The sequence below is a fragment of the Thermobia domestica genome, chromosome 1 (genome assembly GCF_964235325.1).
Source record: "Thermobia domestica chromosome 1, izTheDome1.hap1.1, whole genome shotgun sequence".
NCBI classification, from domain to species: Eukaryota; Metazoa; Arthropoda; class Insecta; order Zygentoma; family Lepismatidae; genus Thermobia; species Thermobia domestica.
The window spans coordinates 27,636,529-27,656,690 of record NC_137454.1 but is presented as its reverse complement, the minus strand read 5'-3'; the positions used below and the strand labels follow the sequence as shown (position 1 = coordinate 27,656,690).

General features: G+C 37.8%; 1 protein-coding gene across 3 annotated transcripts in view; it reads right to left on the bottom strand.

The window, feature by feature from the left end:
• Positions 1-20,162, bottom strand: part of alpha-Catr (alpha-catenin related) — a 791,894-nt gene that overhangs the window by 169,666 nt on the left and 602,066 nt on the right. For all 3 annotated transcript variants that reach the window (XM_081755693.1, XM_081755675.1, XM_081755683.1), the window contains one exon: positions 13,222-13,382. In XM_081755693.1, coding sequence (XP_081611819.1) covers positions 13,222-13,382 — 161 coding nt within the window. The remainder of the gene's footprint in view (positions 1-13,221; positions 13,383-20,162) is intronic.

Sequence of the window (20,162 nt, the reverse complement as noted above, 5' to 3'; positions counted from 1 at the left end):
CAATATTAACATCAGAAGTAGTAATAAATTTCAACCACTTTAGGTTTTAGTAGAGTGTTCCAGGTTATTATGATACATTCTTTTGAGATCCAGAATCGATTGCAAAAAACCCCTTGTCGCTATGTATTACCATTTCCGTTTTATGGCGATAAATGCTGAAACCGGAAATTATTAATTTGAATCACTTCCAGTTTGAATTAAGGGTTAACACAGGGGATAGAACATATTCTTGGAACACGAGTTGATTGCAAAAAACTGCATCTCCGTGTCTTCTACAGTTTCCAATCTCACTAAATCGACAGACGGCCACAGCCGTTCTATAAGACTTCCGACACTTATGCATAGCACAGTTTAGAAGTCAAAAAAAAAAAAAAAAAAAAAAAAAAAAAAAAAAAAAAAAAAAAACGGACCATTTTTAGTGCGCGGTAAAGAGGCAGTAAGTCTATTCTTCTTTTCATTCATTCTATTAGAAATCATGTCGTGGGTCTAATAGAATCTTTCAGGGAGTCGCGTTTGGCCCATGGGCCATATTTTGTCCAGCACTATCGAAAAAAACAACTGAGTTTCCTTAAATGTTTTATTGGATACTTAAATCACCTTTGAATGCTACCGCACATAACTTGCTTCATGCAGTCTGCTTAAGTTGGTCGAATCAATAGTGACTAACTTACATAGATTTTATTGTATATTCATTGTTTTGTCAAGAAAGAATGAAAGAAAAATACTACAAACAATGTTATCAATAATTTTCAGCAGCATAAGTAGCTCAAATGATAAATCTATGACAAATTCTATAGAGATTTCTAATTTAAAATACAATCACAGGATATTATATATACATGTATTCCCGTTTCGTGTAGATTTTTCTTTTTCCAATCAGAACACGATAATCAAATTCGATTTATTTATTCATTTAATTCCAAATTCAAATATTTGTCATGAGTTTTAAGTTTACTTTCCATTATAAAAAGCATGTTATTTCATTCATCGAAAAAATTTGCATTTTCATCCTCCCACCTCTTTCATTCCGGAGTGATAGCCACGAGCAAACTAAAGTTTGCAATTCACAGATAATGCCATCCATTCAACCGAACATTCTGCATTTGTCGTTATTTTTTTTCTGTTTCATTTATTGTTGTTATTGTTGTAGTTTATTTGGCAATTACCTAACAATCTCGTACTTTTAAGCGGCTTTGCATATTTTCCAGGTTCAGTTACTCGGTATAACTCGAACCGAGATTACGCATTTAATTTCGCGATAAATGAGTCGAGGTTATTTTCGAAATCCGCAACCTGTCACCGATAGCTTTGTTTCTCCTCTCTCCCTTCTACCCCCGCCCCCCCTTAACCCATCTCAAAAATAGAAGAAAAAAACATTTGGGTTGAGCCATCAGGTGTCCAATAAGCACTACAAAAATGCCTATTAATCAACAATCAATTGCGATCCAGCGGCTCACATCTCGAAACCAGCTCATTTGCGTTTTGTCCATATTCAATCATTTGTTACTGTCAAGTGTTTTTGTGACTTTTGTGTCAGCAACATTAGCACAATGTTCTTTTGCTTTGTTGTCTAGGAAACTGTTATGTCTCGTTCAATTTCAAGAGAAATAAAAATAAAATGAAATCTTTCAGTTTAACGTCCCACGATTATGCCTGTTAGTCTAAGAGAGACAGATGATTAAGGCAAGTGAATGAGGATGGAATGATAATGTGGGAGGAAACAGAAGCACACTGAGAAACCCTACGGCAAGGTGACCAGAACTGCTACTTTCGAAAACAGGACGCATACGAATCGACGACGCGGGGTGGGGGGTGGGGGTGACTTCCACATTGCATTTTGGGACTCAGCAGTGTATTCAATTTACACTCAGAATTCCCACTCAATTCCCACTTGAACCACAGAACACTCAATTCTCATTTGAATATTCCGAAATTCTAGGCACGGCTGAACCTTCCCAATGAGTATTGGTACGAAAGAGTGTGGAATTTGCATTGAACATTTATATTTTGAATAATAATTACGGGACACCTGGGTCATGTTTGCTTAAAAACGGGACATTTAGGCGTCCCGTTTGAGAATCAGAAAAAAACGGGACAACGGTTGAAAATAAGAGACTGTCCCGGCTAAAACGGGACGTCTGGTCACCTTGCCATACGGACACGATGTTGTCCACTGGCTTTTTCCTTTGCCGGGAAACGAACCATGGGCCCCACGCACCAGAGATAAGTACTCTGTAACTGAACAACGGTGCACCCACGGGGGGGTCCAACGGGTCTGAATCCCCCAAAATTTCCTAACTCAACATACATTTGTACACTTTCTGAATAAAACTCTACTGGTTTAACTAACTAACTAACTAACTCTATGGCCGGAGGTTCAGTGCCGCGTTCACAAAAGCTCTCCACTGACTTCTATCCTTAGCTAATTGCATCCAGTTTTACTTTGTATTCCTATCTCTGCGAGATCCATCTTAATATTGTCCTCCCATCTGCGCCTAGGTCTTCCTAATGGTCGTTTTCCTATGGGTCTACCAGTCAAGACTTTGAAAGCGTTTCTACTTTCTTCCATTTTAGCTACATGACCTGCCCACCTAAGCCTCCTAGACTTGACGACCCTAACAATGTTGGGTAAACCGTATAAACTATGTAGTTCCTCGTTATGAAGCTTCCGCCATTCCCCATTCTCGTTCCTCTTGGGTCCGAATATTCTTCTCAGGATCCTGTTCTCAAATACTTTCAGTCTATGTTTTTCCCTCAGAGTGAGCGACCATGTTTCGCAGCCATACAGAACAACAGGCATGATTACCGTTTTATATATTTTAAGCTTCACATTGCTCGACAGAATTCGCGACAAGAGATTTTGAACCGAATAGTAACACGAATTTCCTGCCTTTAGTCGACATTTAATTTCTCCCTGAATATGATTTAACAGGGAAATAATTGATGTAACATGAAAATTTGATCTTACGCTTCATCTGTACTCTTTCTCTTATAAAAACAACCTAGTTCTATCATTTTTTCACCTGAAAATATGGATGGAAGTATTTCAAAACTTATCGTCTTTTCGGGTGTACCCGTTCAATACTAAATAGACATAGTGGCTCGTAGTATTGAATCCTCTCTCCAATGCTTGGACCCAAGCCAACAGAAACTTCTGGATGCGCGCATGCCACCGAACCACCATGTCCCCAAATGTTGATCTTCTAATTAAATCACAAAGGCAAAGGAACAAATAGTAATTAAAAAGGAAATGGTTTTTTTAATATATTTATATTTAAAAAAAATGAACAAAAAATCTTCCATTCCTTCCTTCGAACTGAACTCGTATGTCATAACGACACATAAGGTGTCACTGACGGTCAGACGCTCGACCTTAGCCAGTTTATGTCCAGCGGTGAAGTAAACATGTATATATACGAGGGCCATTAGAAAAGTTCTGGTAATGCACCAAAGATAACAGTACTACTTACAAATTATATTATGGACGATCTCCCATTAATTATGACATTCTTACACTATTTTGTGGATCAGTAAACAACAGCTGAAGTTATAAGTATTTGTAGCCGTGAAATTGCAGTCTACGCGTGCTTGTTAAAAAAGGAAAATTTGCACACAGAATGGTCATTAAATATTTGGTGATGTAGAGCACGAAGGTATCTAAAATATACGTATATATAATACAATGGACCTGATGCGCATCTAGAAAATTTTGTTGGGTTCCGTCCAAAATTTCATGAAGGGGGTCTAATACTAGAAAACACTACATATATCGAACCGATGTTATTTTGCGCCCAAACGGACGGTAACTACATGTTAAATACTATGAACTATATTTCAGAAAAAATACAGAACTAGATTAGTTTTATACAAACAGAAATAGTATAGATGAATTTAAGATCAAATATTTATGCTAAATCCATAATTTATCTGATAAACAAGTACAGTTTTGTTAAGAAAGTATACAATGTATGTCGTGTTACGAAGTTTTGGAGGAAGAGGAGTCCGGGCCAGGTGGACCCCCGATGTAGGTGCGTCCCTAGTCTTTCCAGCCTTAGAACAAAGTAGACATAAACAAAGCGAAATGTATTACTCCGCGGCTCACACGTGCTTCGGCAGTGAGAGACGTGAACAGTAAGATCGTCTGCTTACTTACTGTCGCCGCATAATTTCCAAAGTGTAAGGCTACAGTTGGTTTGGTAAATAATTAACGCACTGACACTGACTACTGCTATGTTGGAAATGTGCATTTTCTTAAATCATTATGTAAACGAGGTTGCCTCTGTTCCTGTTGTTCTTTTTTGTGTTTTATAACACGAGACGAAAATGGATTACTGTCACACATCGTCGCCATGAAACTGCATTCTGCTATAATTTTAAATGAGTGGGGTAGGCGCGCGAACGCATACGCATGCGCAGTAAATACTAAATACGGGTGAGGTTGAAATAAAGCTACAGCTGTTGTTAAATATTATATATATATTGCGTTTATTATCACAAAATGCAGATTAAATTCAAATATCTTTATTTGAAATTATTATTTTAGTAGGATTATATTGTGGTAGGATACTAGTATAGTGAGTCCAACAACCAATCACTGGACATCGACCCACTGGTAGTCAGGTGGGTTTGTTTACATCTAATTTTTTTCTAAGGCTGGAAAGAAAATAGTATGGACAATGCTCTGGGAACTCGACTACGTTATTTCCAACTGCTGCCAAGTGAACATGTGAGTTTAAACGTGGTCGTGAAAGCCTGGAAAAGCACAAGAAAACTGAATGATCAAAATTTATCCCTACACCGGACATTATTGAAAAAGAGCACGATATAGTAATAAAGTATCGCCCATAAAAGGGAATGATATTATAGAAGTTCTGGATATTTCAGGTGAACCAATACTTCACATTTGACCGAGAATTGTGGCTGAACAAACCGTCTGCAACGTGGGTGTAGTGACCAAGGGCGCCCATGTTGTGATTTCCAAGGGGGGCAAGTATAAGCGACGTTTCAAAAATAGTTTCAAATTTTGCTGTAACTAATGTAAAAATTCTATTGGATTTTCGATATTCTGAAGTACAATTTCCTCTAGGGGTCGAGCGCCCCACCTTGCCCCCCTGATGGGCACCCTTGGTAGTGACTACTAACATTTTATCAAAAAACGAATCAGAGTGTAAAGCTTAACCCATTTTAAGAAAAATCCACCTCATTTAGATGTTGATTTATAACCACCGATGGAATATGAAGCAGTAGGCAAGGAACATAAAGAACTCTATTCTCCACCTCGAAAGAAGAAGAAGACCATATGTGTAAAGCAGGGATGCAAATAAGCAACAACATTTTACTAGCCCAAGAAGAAAAGCTACTAGCCCACATTTCACAATAGAAATCATATGCATACCTTCGGTATGATATTAAATACTCGCCCGTACCGATGAACCACTCGCCCCGGGCGAGTGGTTATTTGCATCCCTGGTGAAAGTCTGCAGGAAAGACCATGGTTTCACTTTTCTTGGATGCTAAAAGGACTTATCCTTCAAAATGCTAGGCTTCATACGAATGTCATGGCAAATGACCAAAATCAAAGAGTTGGGTTATGATTTACTGCCACTAAAGTCAAACGAATGAATTTTTTGTAAGTCATTCCGAAAACCTTTCTAATTACCTTATATATATGTTCTTTAAAATAACGTTGTGTTTACTAACGTATAAACATCTCTATTTCTCAAAATACTTAATTTCACTCGCTGATATTTCTTCAGTTCCATACATTATTTAAAAACTAAAGAAACTATTGTATTGTACTCATATAATTGAGATAGCATTGCTGCCAAATATGCACCACATTTCCGTGATAACAAATATTTAGAATGTAACCAAACAAGGGCGCCCATGTTGTGGTTTCCAGGGGGGGGGGCAAGTATAAGCAACGTTTCAAATATAGTTTCAAATTTTGCTGTAACTAATGTAAAAATTCTATTGGGTATTCGATATTCCCAAGTACAATTTTCTCTTAGGGGGGGGGGGCGAGCGCCCCACCTTGCCCCCCTGATGGGCGCCCTTCTAACCAAATAAATCACATTGAATAACAGTCAGATAATTCGCTGCAATGGCAATATTGCTGAAACAAGAATCTTTGGTTAGGTTAGTTTACCTAACGTTAGCTAAGGTTCGTTTAAATATTCTTGCTGGCTTTGGATTCTGTAGTGACTACAGTGATGTTCGCAGCTTTAATTTGCTGCACAACCCGATAGTGAATTCTTATAACGGTATCCTGCCAATCTGATTTTCCTGACTAGCAAATTAACGTATTTGTGCCCTTTTGCACATATTGCCACAGCCAGTCTTTTCACCACTGACCTGGAATTTGTAGTGGAACTACATTGGTTCTATTGAGATTTGAACTCGGGTCTGTCGCATCATGAACGTAAACTCTAACATTTAGTACCTGGGTCGGTGTTGAAATCCTAGAACTAGCTCTCCTGGACGTGATATGCTATGTTGAGGAATGGCCTATACCATGGTTTCTCTACTTGAGGGTTGCGAGATAAGCGGAAGAGATAAATATAGGGGTCTAATTAGAATTTAGTTCCGGAAAATATTTTTAAATATTATTTTGAATTTTGTTCTGATAGGCATGTTTATTTTTATATATACTGTCAGTAGCGTATTTAGGGGGGGGCTTCCGGGCTTAAGCCCCCCCGAAATCTTACTTACTATAGTAAAGTATATGAAATATCTTGCAGAATTTTTAAATTTTCAGGCAAAGCCCCCCCCGAAAGTTAGCAAAGCCCTCCCCGAAACAAAATCGTAAATACGCCACTGTATACTGTTAAGAACAACAAAAATTAGGTCAACTAAATATTTGCAACAGGTGGAGAGTCGTTTAAAAATCATTTAAATGAAACTGGGACGATATAAAACTAATGGGAAATGCATATTGAAGTACCACAAAAAATATGAATGCAACAAAACTTGCGCATTTAAATACAATTAAAATTGACAGCTAATGAGATACGTAGGCATGTGTAATTTCACTAGTGCGGCAATGTCCGGTTCAATCTTACTGACACACATTATCAGCCATTTTCAACTGATAAGCGATTTCTTGTATTTGTTTTAATGCCTACCATGGAATACAAGTAGGTTGCTTTTAATAGTTTTTGGTGATACTGAGCACATACACAACAATGTACCAAATTCACAACAATATGAGGTAACTCAAAGTGGCGGCCTCTCAAAAATTGAAATACTCAATAACTTTTTTAACAACTGTACAAGTTTTTTCTAACCAAAATTAGAAATCACTACATTTTTTATCATGTGACCCAAAATTAAGAAAGTTATGAAGTTTTAAAATTTTCAAACAGCCTTCATTTTGGAGCAATATGACGGGGGATACGGACAAAATCTCGCGGCCGAAACATCGCCGCCCAAAATCTCGCCTGGTCAAATCCTCGCCGTCAAAAAACCTCGCAGACCAAAATCTCGCTTGGCCAAAATCTTGCGAAATGAAACCTTTCTTTGAAATTTACCCAATGAGTTTCTTAATATGCAAATTCATATTACAAATAATAATAATAATAATAATAATAATAATAATAATAATAATAATAATAATAATAATAATAATAATAAGAAGAAGAAGAAGAAGAAGAAGAAGAATACACAATATATCATGAGCGTAGGCTTTCTCGGGGTATTGCCGTTTCCTCCCACTTTCTTCATTCCATCATTTCCTTCATTCTGATCATCTACGTCTCCTTTAACCCACAGGACATAATCAAGGGACGTAAAAACTCAGATATTATTTCATACTTTCATAAATATTTATCGATTTTGTTAGAGTTTCCTAAGGTCATAGTAAAAGTGAAAAAAAAAAAAAATCCCATGCTCAAACCCCACATACGTTGAAAACTTGATTGAGACCGGTCGGGTGGTTCAAAAGTTACTAAGTCACAAACACAACCATTCATTTTTATGTATTTCTATATGTCGCCCGCTTCCCCTCCTCCTTCCCGTCAAAGTGAAATGATAAAAACCATCCCAGGCTCTAACCTGATCTGTGTAGAAAATTAGATCGAGATTGGTCTCGTGGTTCAAGAATTATTAAGTTTTATTTAGTTTTACATATCTCCCCCTTCCCTTCGTTGTGCCGTCAAAGTGAAATTATAAAATACATCCCAGGCCCGAACCTGATCTGTTGAAAATTTCATGGAGATCGGTCGGGTGGTCAAGAGGTATGATGTCACAAACATAGTCATTTTTATTTTTATATAGAATAAATTTTCAAAGCACGCGTTAGAATTTTTTTTCTCATTATTTTAATGCAATTATGTGTTATTACAAAATATACAGATATAGCAATATATAGAACATTCTACATCGAAGAAATCGTCGCCACGACGTTTTATACTGGCGACATTTCTTCCCTGGCGAGATTACATCCCGTGTAGTTCAGACCAGGCGAGATTCTGTGTATCGAGATCAGGACCGCCAGGGTTTGGCCAGGGGATATTTTGGGTATGACGAGATTTTGGTACGCGAGATTTTGGCAAGGCGAGGTTTTGGCCCGCGAGGTCTTGGGCAGCGAGTTTTTCGACAGGCGAGGTTTTGGCAAAGCGAGATTTTAGCTCGCGAGGTTTTGGTCGGCGATGTTTCGGTCCGCGAGGTTTTGTACCCAAAACTATGACGGATCGGATTCGATATTTGTAATATAAATGAACTGACCAAATTTGGTATTAATCCATTTGCTTTTAGGGAAGTTACTGTATCTACTATATATAAGAAATGGGATCTACTATTATAGAAATATATGGATATCATGAGATCTCCACAATAGGTATATTAAAAATCCCAGACGAGTTTATTACAAACCAGAAATTATAAGGGGGTTGCTGGTAAGAGGGTGTGATATAATGGGGGTCGTGATAGGAATTGAGAAACAACTACACTATAAGAGTTGATCTTGCATGATGGATTGTAAGTTCGACAACTGCACCGAATTCGAGTTAAAGTGATAGTTCGAAACCCACAGTAGTAGTAGGTTATGTCCCTCATAACCTCATAGTCAAAGACCCATAAGGACACAGAGTCAAAGTCTTATAAGGACAAAAAGAGTCCAAGTTCCATAAGAACACAAAGAGACGAAGTCCCATAAGAACACAAGGAGACAATGTCCCATAAGGACACAGAGTTAAAATTCTATAAGGACAAAACGAGACAAAGTTCTATAAGGACACAGAGACAAACTCCCATAAGGATAGGAAATCAAAGTCCCATAATAACACATAATTAAAAGTCACATATGGACACAAAGAGTCAAAGTTTCGTAAGGACACAAAGAGTCAAAGTCCAATAAGAGCACAGAGTCAAAGTCCCATACGGACACAGTCAGTCCCATAAGGACACAAGTCCTATATGAGCACAAAAAGTCAAAGTCCATATGGACACAAAGAGTCAAAGGCTAATTCGAAGAGAGCTCCTTAGTGGCTATATGATATTTATGCATTCATCAATTGCTTAGGATTCAAACCTAGTTGTGGTTCGAAGACTACGGCAATAGTAGATAATGCCTTCATAACCTTGGTGTTGCAACAGGATATAAAACACAAAAACTCAACTCATCCTAGCAAATATTCGAACCCATATCTGATCTTTACAACAGTACAACGACGAAATGTATTCATTTTTAGGGAACTCAGTTTACCAAAAACTTCTTTATATAATATTTACCTAGATTGTCATCCGGGAGTCACAAAAATTCAAAAACTACTTAATGGATCACCCTCAATTTTTACTACAATATAAAGGGACAAAATTTAGCACTCGAGTTTGTTGATGGAAGTGATCCATCCAGTTAGTACCAAGATGTGGACAATTAGAAATCAGTTTCCCATATATTCCTATGGGAGTAATTGAGGATATCATCCTATTTGGTAGAATACCAGCAGTGCTTTTAAATATACTCAGGATGTAAAATACTATTAAGTCTTGTAGAACACAACGCTAAAATGAAACAATATAAATGACTTGCTACTCGATAAGCCTAAAGACCTAAATTTTTCCTATATTCAAATATTCGTTTATTTTACTAAATTTTTAAGAGCAGAGTAAAGAGTGGGAGGAAATGCAAAAATTCGAAGTTAACAATTTTCGCGTTACAATAGAGATGTTCTCGGGATATCAGCGAGGTGAAGTCCGACGATAGAGCCGACGTTTCAAGAACTGATATCGTTCTCGTCTTCAGGGCGATTATACTGAGACCAGTTCGTGTGTACTATATATAGGAGAGGTAAGGGGGCTTAAGAATCCGTGTCTCTGATTGGATGGTGTATAGCTTGACGCTGATTGGTCGTATTCATTTATGCTTTCTTTATGACTGGTGTCCATGTCTGGCTGAGTTGAAATCCTGTATAGAATATCAACACGGATACAGGATTTCAACTCAGCCACCCATGGACACCATCGTCGGACTTGACCTCCTGATATCCCGAGAACATCTCTATAATATTCGCCACCAGGAAAGCTTGAATTCTTAATTTGCGCGTTGTGTACACTGTGAGGAACTAAATTCCTACAAGCGGTGTATACTGAGACTTTGCTACGCGCTGCTTATTGTTAGTACGAAGTTACAAAGTAAAACAAATTGATTGTCTTGATACAACATACGTATTTAAGATAAAATTTGGGAATGGTATTTTAAGATCAACGTTATCAGACGGTTAATACATATTAAGCCGAAATAAAAAAAAAAAAAAAAAAACGACTAAACAATCACTTTGAAATGGCCGAGTATACGAGTCAATTAACAGCCTTCCGCTCGCAGCAAGAACACAGAGAAGCAAGATCGTAAGATGAGAAAGGACGCTCAGTCTAAAAGCAATGCAAGTTCTGGCAGTTTATGAATAGCAATAAATCCAGCGCCGTAACTTAGATTTTTTCTGGAGGGGGGGGGGGGCGAGCATTAACACTCTATTTGTGCCCCTTGAAAAAGTTTTTCTAATTCCTGGGTCCCTCTTTCTATCTTTCTCTTACTCTTTATGGGCTCTCGGAGCCTGTGGGCCCTCCCGCACGGTAAGGTCTGCGGAGCCATTAGTTACGCCTCTGGGCCCGTTCTACACATAACAGATTAATTAAAGGAACAATATTGACAAATCTGAAAGTCATACGAATAAATATTATTTCTAGGGCCCCTAATAGTAGACATTTTTTACTGAAATGTACCACGACTCATTTTTGTTATATTTACCTTTTGTGTGCTGCTTTGTTTATGTAATGTAGTGAACCTACTTGATGCTTCATTTATAATTTCATTTTCGTATCATATATGGAGTAAGAAAATTTTGTCTTAAAATGGGCCCCCCTCGAACAGCGGGGAGCTTCCCTGGAGGGGCAGTTGCCCCTCCTGCCCCCCACAAGGTATGACCCTGAATAAACCCAAGACAAGTGTATTTACAACTACTTTTTCACTGTTCTGGTTTTCCTACAACCACTTCTTTGACACTATTAGGTAGTTAGTTAAGTTGTACTTTCCAAAACTTTCTATCCTGACGCAGAAAAATTGCACCAATAGTAATAACCCGTTCATGGCACGTAATGCCATCTATGGAAGAAATAGTGTATTAGTTTCAACTGTCTATCAGCGTCAGTCAGTGATGTTAACCCGAGGAAAAAAAAAAAAAAAACATTTTGAGATGTTTTAACATTAATTTTCTCCGAAAGAGATAAAGGTAATTTTCATGGAAATTGGCAACATATATGAGATTTTTCGTATATATAAAATCTACGCCACTAAAATACTATAGGGGCGCGAAATAGATATAATGAATATGAAAGAGCGTAAAATTAGTGGTAATTCTCAAATTTTAACCAGAACTTTTTTCTTTTTTTTTAATCTCGAAAGTTCGTGCTACTCAAGAAGCATTTTGTGGAGTATGCGATAGATTAAAAAAAATCAACCGCCAACGAATGAAAATTGTGCTCTTGTAAAACAAAATAATGAACAAACAAATGAAAGAAAGAAAAATACCAAGCGAGGAACAAATGAAAGAAAGAAAAAAGTAAAATATCAAACGAGAAACTTCCAAAATTTTCCCCACAGAATATGTGGAAAACAAAGTTCTTCTAGCATTGTTACGCTCAGCATGAGATGATGGCACAAAAGTATGATGAAAACACTACATTTCTGACAACAAACAATACTTGTTTTTGATTAAGGAATACTTATTCACAACATATTTTATATTCGTGGAAGATCGAATAGTTTCTTTCACATTTCATTATTATTATTATTATTATTATTATTATTATTATTATTAGTAGTAGTAGTAGTAGTAGTAGTAGTAGTAGTAATAATAATAGTAGTAGTAGTGGTAGTAGTAGTAGTAATATTTAATCTTGGAATTAGTATATCGTGGAAAATTCAAAAGTAAAATGAGCCTTTTTGACTCTAAAGATGAGAATTTATAATTTTCCAGGTTGGCATCATTGGCGTCAATTCGTTGGAGGCAGTGATTTAAATCGGTCCCTATGCGTTGGACTCTGCACACTGCATGGCAATGCTCCAGTCCACACGGCTATTGTTGACAAAGGTTGTAGTGCTAAAACTGGGCTGTATGGTGGGTGCTGAATCTCATCAAAGCCATACTCTTTCACTACACCCTTGGCACCAACAATGATATGTGCTGGAACATTGTCTTGCAGCATGGGATGTCAACGCGCAGTGACTGATTCAAATGAGTGCTTCCAAATAACCGATGCAGCTGTATAGTTGAAATTGATACATTATTTCTCCCATAGATGGCACTACATATCATGAATGACTTATTACCAGTGGCGCGATAATTAAGTGTCGGGCGGAAACTTTTCAAAATACCCTTGCACATTCCACGGTAGCCAAATTGACATTTGAAGTGAACCAATGAGCTCGCCACGCACTATTGCGAGAAACCTCTGATGAGAAAGTTGCTTTCAGCAGGCGAATATTATGACACGTTGATGAAATTATAGCATGTCAGCTGAATCGGATTCCTCACAATAACTAAGACCAAACGTTCATTCGGCTGCGACACACAAGAGATTTGTTCTGTATCTCTGCTTCTTGGGTTTAAAACAGACTATTACGCAACAGAACAATGAACTGAAAGAAAAAATGAATTAAACAATAGCGTTGTTATCCATTGTTTAACATTTGATAAAAGAATTATATAAAGGAACGGACGCTACCTTGTCTTTGGCCAATAGCAGTTGTTTGACAACTACGATGTCTGCCAGAAGAAGCACCCTGGTGACGGAAGACAAGAGGCACCGCGCCGCTCGAACCACGGCGCCGCGGTCAGTTAGCGATTCTTCCAACGCTGCTTCGCATAGCTTCTCAATTGCACCTCCTGGAATTAATAAAAATTAAAAGAATTAATACCAACGTGATTAACCACAGTAACACACCATTAATACAATTACATTATAGCAGGGAATTTAATCACATTCAGTGTGAATAAAAACGTAATGTTATAAAGTTACAATTCTGGTTTGCTTTTAGGTAAAGAAAGCATAGCCTGGTATGTTTCACATTCATTTTAATCTATACACATGTCCTTGACGTAATCATTTTCTCAATCATTTATTATTGAAAATTTCTATTTTGAAATTTAAAGCAGTAATGTTTCTCTTCCACTATAAGGTTTATACGTCAATGCAAAACATAACAATCGACTATAACTAGAAACACGCATTTTACAGGACCTACAGTTAGCGGTCTGAACGGGTCGGGCTTACAAACAATATATCATTTCGAACCCGGCCCGGACTCGGGCCGTAAATTTTCAAATATAAAACTATATTTCTCGTGAGTTCCGGACATGACTTTGTAAATATACTGTACAACGATACCGTTCTTTCTGGAGAACTTTCAAAAGTACAACTGCGAAATTAACCCTCTAATTGCTGTAAATAAAAATACAATTTTGCATTAATTATTACGTTTCTGAAGTACGGGCTCATTTGATTATCATATGAGCTCGGGTCTAAATGCTAAAACATATTTCGGACTCGGGTAGGACCTCACATTATAAATTCACGGGCCGGGTCGGCCTAAAATTTTTGGCCCGTGCAGACCTCTACCTACAGTGGACTTATATGAGAAATGGACCTACAGTTTAAGGGAGAATCCGAATCACCGTAATATATTTAATGCTCTCCCACCGGGCATTGAACCCAGTACCACGTACATCTATGGGGCACGCGCTTGCCACTAGACCAGCGGAAAGAGATGAAGAAAATTGAATAAAATTAGTTGGCATCAAATGGAAAATGAATGAGGCAGTAGTGGAAATACTGTAGTAGACGAGAAAAGTATTAAGTTCAGTGAAACTACAAACGAGAAGAAATATTTCAGTTTAACGTCCCACGTTTATGGCCTTTTAGGCGTTAAGGGAGACAGGTGTGATTAAGTGAAAGATGATGGAAGAACTGATGAAAAGAGAAAGTAGGAAACTCACTTGGGCGAGGATCGAACTAAGAACTCCACACACCAGAAGTAAGCCCTCTACCACTAAGCTACCGTACTCTCCCCTATAAAGAGAAACCGGTTGGAACATTGGCTAAGGAGGAACTACAACACGATAGTGATAGAAGGTACGATAGAAGGAAAATGAGGGAGGGGCCCCGATGATAATGAACGAAATGGTGCAATGCAGAACGTGGGAAGAAATGAGAGAACAGCGAGAAAACCTACGCACATGGTCTTTGTCCACCAAAAGACCCACTTGGGGAGGGCCGAAATTCAACCAGGGGCTCTACCACGGAGCCATAGCGTGCAAACCTTTGGTTTCTATGTTGACGTAAATAAAAATCAAATGGATGGCAGTTTTTTCTTTTTCTTTCTTTCTTTTTCTTTTTTTTTCCTTTTTTTTTTTTTTTTTTTTTTTTTTTTTTTTTTTTTTTTTTTTTTTACAACTATGAGATTCAACTAATTCAAACCACACAAAACAGGATATCGCTCACAGGAAGTCCTATGTATCTTTCAACTCCTAATAGAGAATTTTCAGGATTGAAAACTAAACAAAAATGAAAAGAAACAGATTTCAAGTAGATCTTAAAAAGATGGAATCACTCTACAACTAACTAGAGAAGTTACATTGTTTGTCTTAAAATTTCTCCAACTGTCACTTCGTGGATCTACAAAATGCACGTGAAAGAAAACGACACACACAATTCACACAATGGAAGTAAAAAACGCCACGAAAAAGTAAAACAAGAGAAAAGAGGCGACAATACGAAAAAAAAACAACTGAGCATCAGAGACAACAAAATGCTCCACAGAAAAAAAATGAATGAACGAAGTTTTGTGACAGGCCATAATTCACGGAACCTCTTTTCAATGACTTTCCTTCCGCCTGCAGCGATTACAAGTTCTTTTGGAACACAACACAAGGAGATGGGTTTTGCTACATTCTCCGTCTTTCCTAGACTCCATCCTCTATTTTCACTCATCTACGCTTGTTTTGGTGACTATGGACTGAAAAAAAAACAATAGAATAAATCTTCAACGGAAACTACTCTACGACTACACACGGTAGTAGATGTCATCATTTGTTTAAGGTATTGTACTGTGGTCCTAAGACGGACATCAACAGTTACTCTTGTTCTCTAAAACAACACGAAAACTTTCTCAATTATTCTGTAAACCATTTTACGAAAAAAAAAAAAAATACGGTTATTATTTGTTACTTTTTGCTCAAAGATGTTTTCACATTCAATCATATTGCGAAATAAGTATTTTACGGTTATTATTAGTTACGTTTTGTTCAAAGATGTTTTCACATTCAATCATATTGTGAAATACGCTTTTTACGGTTATTATTAGTTACTTTTTGTTCAAAGATGTTTTCACATTCAATCATACTGTGAAATAAGCTTTTTACGGTTATTATTAGTTACTTTTTGTTCAAAGATGTTTTCACATTCAATTATATTGTGAAATAAGCTTTTTACGGTTATTATTTGTTACTTTTTCTTCAAAGATGTTTTCACATTCAACCATATTGCGAAATAAATATTTTACGGTTATCATTTTACGGTATTTTACGGTAAAAGAAAAATAATCTCACTATGTAAAACAAAAACGTCTTGCACATTTCCTGAATGTTAGGCTGTACATGCCAACTCCAGAGTAGTTTTGGTTGCATAATGGAACAGAATATGTAGTTAGTACCGACCACTATACGATATATCAAAACAATAAGCTATAGCGAAAATTATGTGAAAATATTGAACTGCTATCGGGTTTACGTATCTAAACAAAATTTCAAATCTCTAGTTCGTATTGTTCGTGAAATTAAAGTTGTAAGATTCGATTCTAAGGAAAAGAAGATAGGAATAATTACAAAAGCAGTGTCAAAACATACTTTAAAAAACAGTAATTCTGAACCAATAATATTTGTTATCACTTTTCATCAATCGGTGAGCGATTCACAAAGAATTGTGAAGAAACAAGCACCAGCACCTTTCTAGCTGATCTTGATATAAGTGCCTGATCATAAATAAGTGGCGATTGAGAAGTTTTGGGCTCGAATCACGTGACTGTCAAAATCAACGATGCACCACATATCTACAGGTCGTCTTTTGGACATCCCATACGTAGATTCTATATTTTACGTATCTCGTGACAGTCAGGCTTGCACCAGAAACATAGGGTGATGGAAATATCTACGGGATTCCTGTTCTATTCCAATCGGATGTGCCTGTCACACGGGAAAATACAGACATTGTTTAATATATATTGAGCCAAAGTCAATGTGCGCGTAAGATTGTCATGACGCAAGCGACAGTAACTCGTTCGTTAGGTAGTATAGCAGTGTGGTCAAGATAGTCTGATGCCGCCGAAACTGAGGGATTCATTTTGGCCCTTTAGGACGCTAAGTGCATGGCGTCGTAGAAATGTATTAAGTGCGTAACTCTTCTGTAGGTCGTGCCAGAGTGAATTATATTATACGAAAATATGCGGTACGGAGTCTTGGGCCCACAACACCGTTGTGACCAGATAGAACCGTTTCCCAAAAGGGTTGATGACTGTAGCTGATTTCTTGTACAGGGGCAAATTGCGTCTCCGAAAAGTGGAGCGAAACGTCAAAATCAATTCTGCGTAGTACCAGTCTTATGTCCTGAAGGAAATGTACCAGTATGAACTCCCAACATTATGGGGACAAGACGTGAACCATGTTGATCTACACCAAGGGAAGCGATCCAGCCACACGGCGAAAATATCGCTGGAATTCTGTCGCCGTATGGAACATTAAACTAGACCTTCGGTAAGTTCCTTCTCTGATATCCCTGTCAAGAGTCCAGATATCAGCCAAATGGACTATTTTGGTTTTGGACTCCTCAAACGGCGCCTGTCCCATCGAGTCTCGATTTCCAATTACCGCACTCTGTATATCTGTTAGCCAGCGTGTCCGAGACAAAAACTCTCACGAACTATTGGATGGGATCACAATCAATTTTGGCCACGATGTAGACGGTGAAAAATTAGAACTAGAGTTCGGTGATGGAAATGATATTCAACTGTAAATGTTAGAAATAAACCATTTCCGGTTTGTACGTTAATCACTATAGTGGGAAAACAGTAACAGATAATGAATAGAGGTTTTCTGCTATCAATTAAGGGTCACAATAATATATCCATCTCCAGTCTAACCTCTATACTAAAACCGGAAGTGATGTTTATCTACTATTATTTCCTGTTTCAATACTGAGAAATTATCACGCAACACAAACCAAACTCCATCACCTGGTACACACGTGGGACTGCTACTAATTTTAAAAGATTGTTTTGTGAGGAAGCGAAAGAATTGTTTGTGTGAGCCGTGATTTATAAATGTTACGTTTAGGTGGCGCTATTAGTAAAAGAAATAGCATGTAACCAGCCAGTCGAAGTAAATATGTAAACAAAAGTTTAACAGTAGCATGTGTTGCCTCTGGAAAACACATTCAGTTGTTACAAGAAACCTGCATGGGTAAAAAAAATTACCCGATCTTGAGGTTTCGTTGGATGCAAATTACCTTGCCGTTCCATGGGTTAACCAAACGGAGAAGTCCTTGCACCGAGCGAAAGGGTAGAATGCGTATTTAGTAGACTCTCAGCGTTCTCTTGATTAGTCTACCTTTCCAATGTTGAACACGAAACCTGTTGCAACATGCAACATTCACATATAAAAGATATAAGTATTTGGCATGAATTTTTCAATCTTTCCATTTAGAATAACATACTCCCACTACAGCTTTTAGTGAGAATAATCAGTCCTACTCGTGACGACGACGGGAGATACGATTGAGAGATACGGAGAAACAACCTTTAAACACGTGGAGAAAATTTTTTTGTCGGATAAAACATGCATGTCCTCCCTCTTTTAAAAAAGATTTTAGAAAGTCCACCGTGCGTGACAAATATATCACGATGTGTCAGAAACGCCATGATATGATTTGCACAATTTTAAGCACGTTCAAATGTCTTGTTTGTAATCTAGTGTAACCCTACGCTATTAGGTATATAAGCGTTCAGTGCATTATAGCTATATAGACCAATGTTTCTTAAAAGATACATGAGATTTCAAAAGTTTGCCTCGAAAATATATGACTAAATCTATATGTATATTTCTTCTCAGAACCAGATAACAGATATAAAATTATTTCAGACTGAGGCAAATTTATCGACGAAACAGGAAAAGCAATTTTTAAAATAAGTCGGCCTGGGTCTAAATTAACCCTTAGAGTACCCAGAAAAAATGTATCGCACAGTGTCAAAATTAATACCAAGTGCTTCGCATCCACATTCAGAGTCGGCTGTATAATATGTGCAACACGTAAGGCAAGTTCCGAGGGGCGGCAAAATCTATCATAACTATATTATTTAAAATATAGAGGTTACCAAAGAAAGTTCAGTCGATTTTTGTGGAGGTCTGTGTTCAATTGGCCCTCATACCGTGAGTTGAATGCGAATGGAGATAAGGCGAAGGTAAGTTGTTGGTGTAAGCATATCCAACATACTACCTGATTGTGGCAGTTCAGTTACACCGTGAACCTACGTAAGGACAGAGTGAACATGGGATCTCCACAGAGCATCATAAGGGCGTGTATGCTGTACGAGTTCAAACTGGGGTCAAACGCAGCTCCAGCGGGGAGGAAGATATGCCAGGCCTTTGGTGAGGATGTTGTGACTACGCGGATAGTCCTGTGGAGGTATAACAAGTTTTGGGACGGTGACGAAACACTCAAAGACGCACCATGTGCCGGAAGACCAACACATGTATAAAATGAATATCTTCAGGCAGCAGTTCAGACGAACAGTGGCCAAATATGTGAGGAACTGGGACTATAATTCAGTGTGAGTGGAGAAACCTTTGGGCAGCACCTCCATCAACTTGGGAAGCACTACAAGTTGGGTCGGTGGGTCCCACATGTTTTGACTCTAGACCAGAAGGCAATGCGAGCAGACACCTGTGTTTCTTCGCTGTCTCGCAACAGAACTTTCTTGGTTACCTTTATTAATATTTCTTGCAGGAAACAAACTTCATGACTATGGTAGTTAAATTTAATACGGTGACTTTCTATTTGAATACTATATTTGTAGATCATGTTTAGGTCGAATTAGTTGAAGGTCACACGGACAGTGCTAAAGCAAATGGTCAAACAAACTCCAGTATGAAAAAATGGGGCAGCAAAATGCCTAGGGCCGGCCGTGCCCACAATACTTCTTTATAACTCAACTGAAAATGTGGCAGTACGGTGGCTGAGTGGTAAGGTGTTGTCTGGTGAAAAGGATAGCTGGTTTGAGCCCAGGTCATGTAAGTTCGTGATTAACGAACTCGTATCCGTAGGTTTTCCCGGGTTTTCAGTTTCCTCTCATATTTCACCTATTTTCTTTTAGCTTTATGTCTCATGGTCACGCCCTTCAGTATAAACACGACAAATGATCAGTGAAAGTGAATGCTGTGAAAGAATTGTGTTTGCTCTTCTACTGGGAATTGAACTTGAGACCACGTGCATCAAAGACACACGTGCTATCCATATGGGGAGGGCTTTCAATTAAAAATGTTATATAAGGACGGGGTATCATAAGTAACACAGAAAATAATGAAGATATAAAGCACAGTTTCTGACTTCTGAACGAA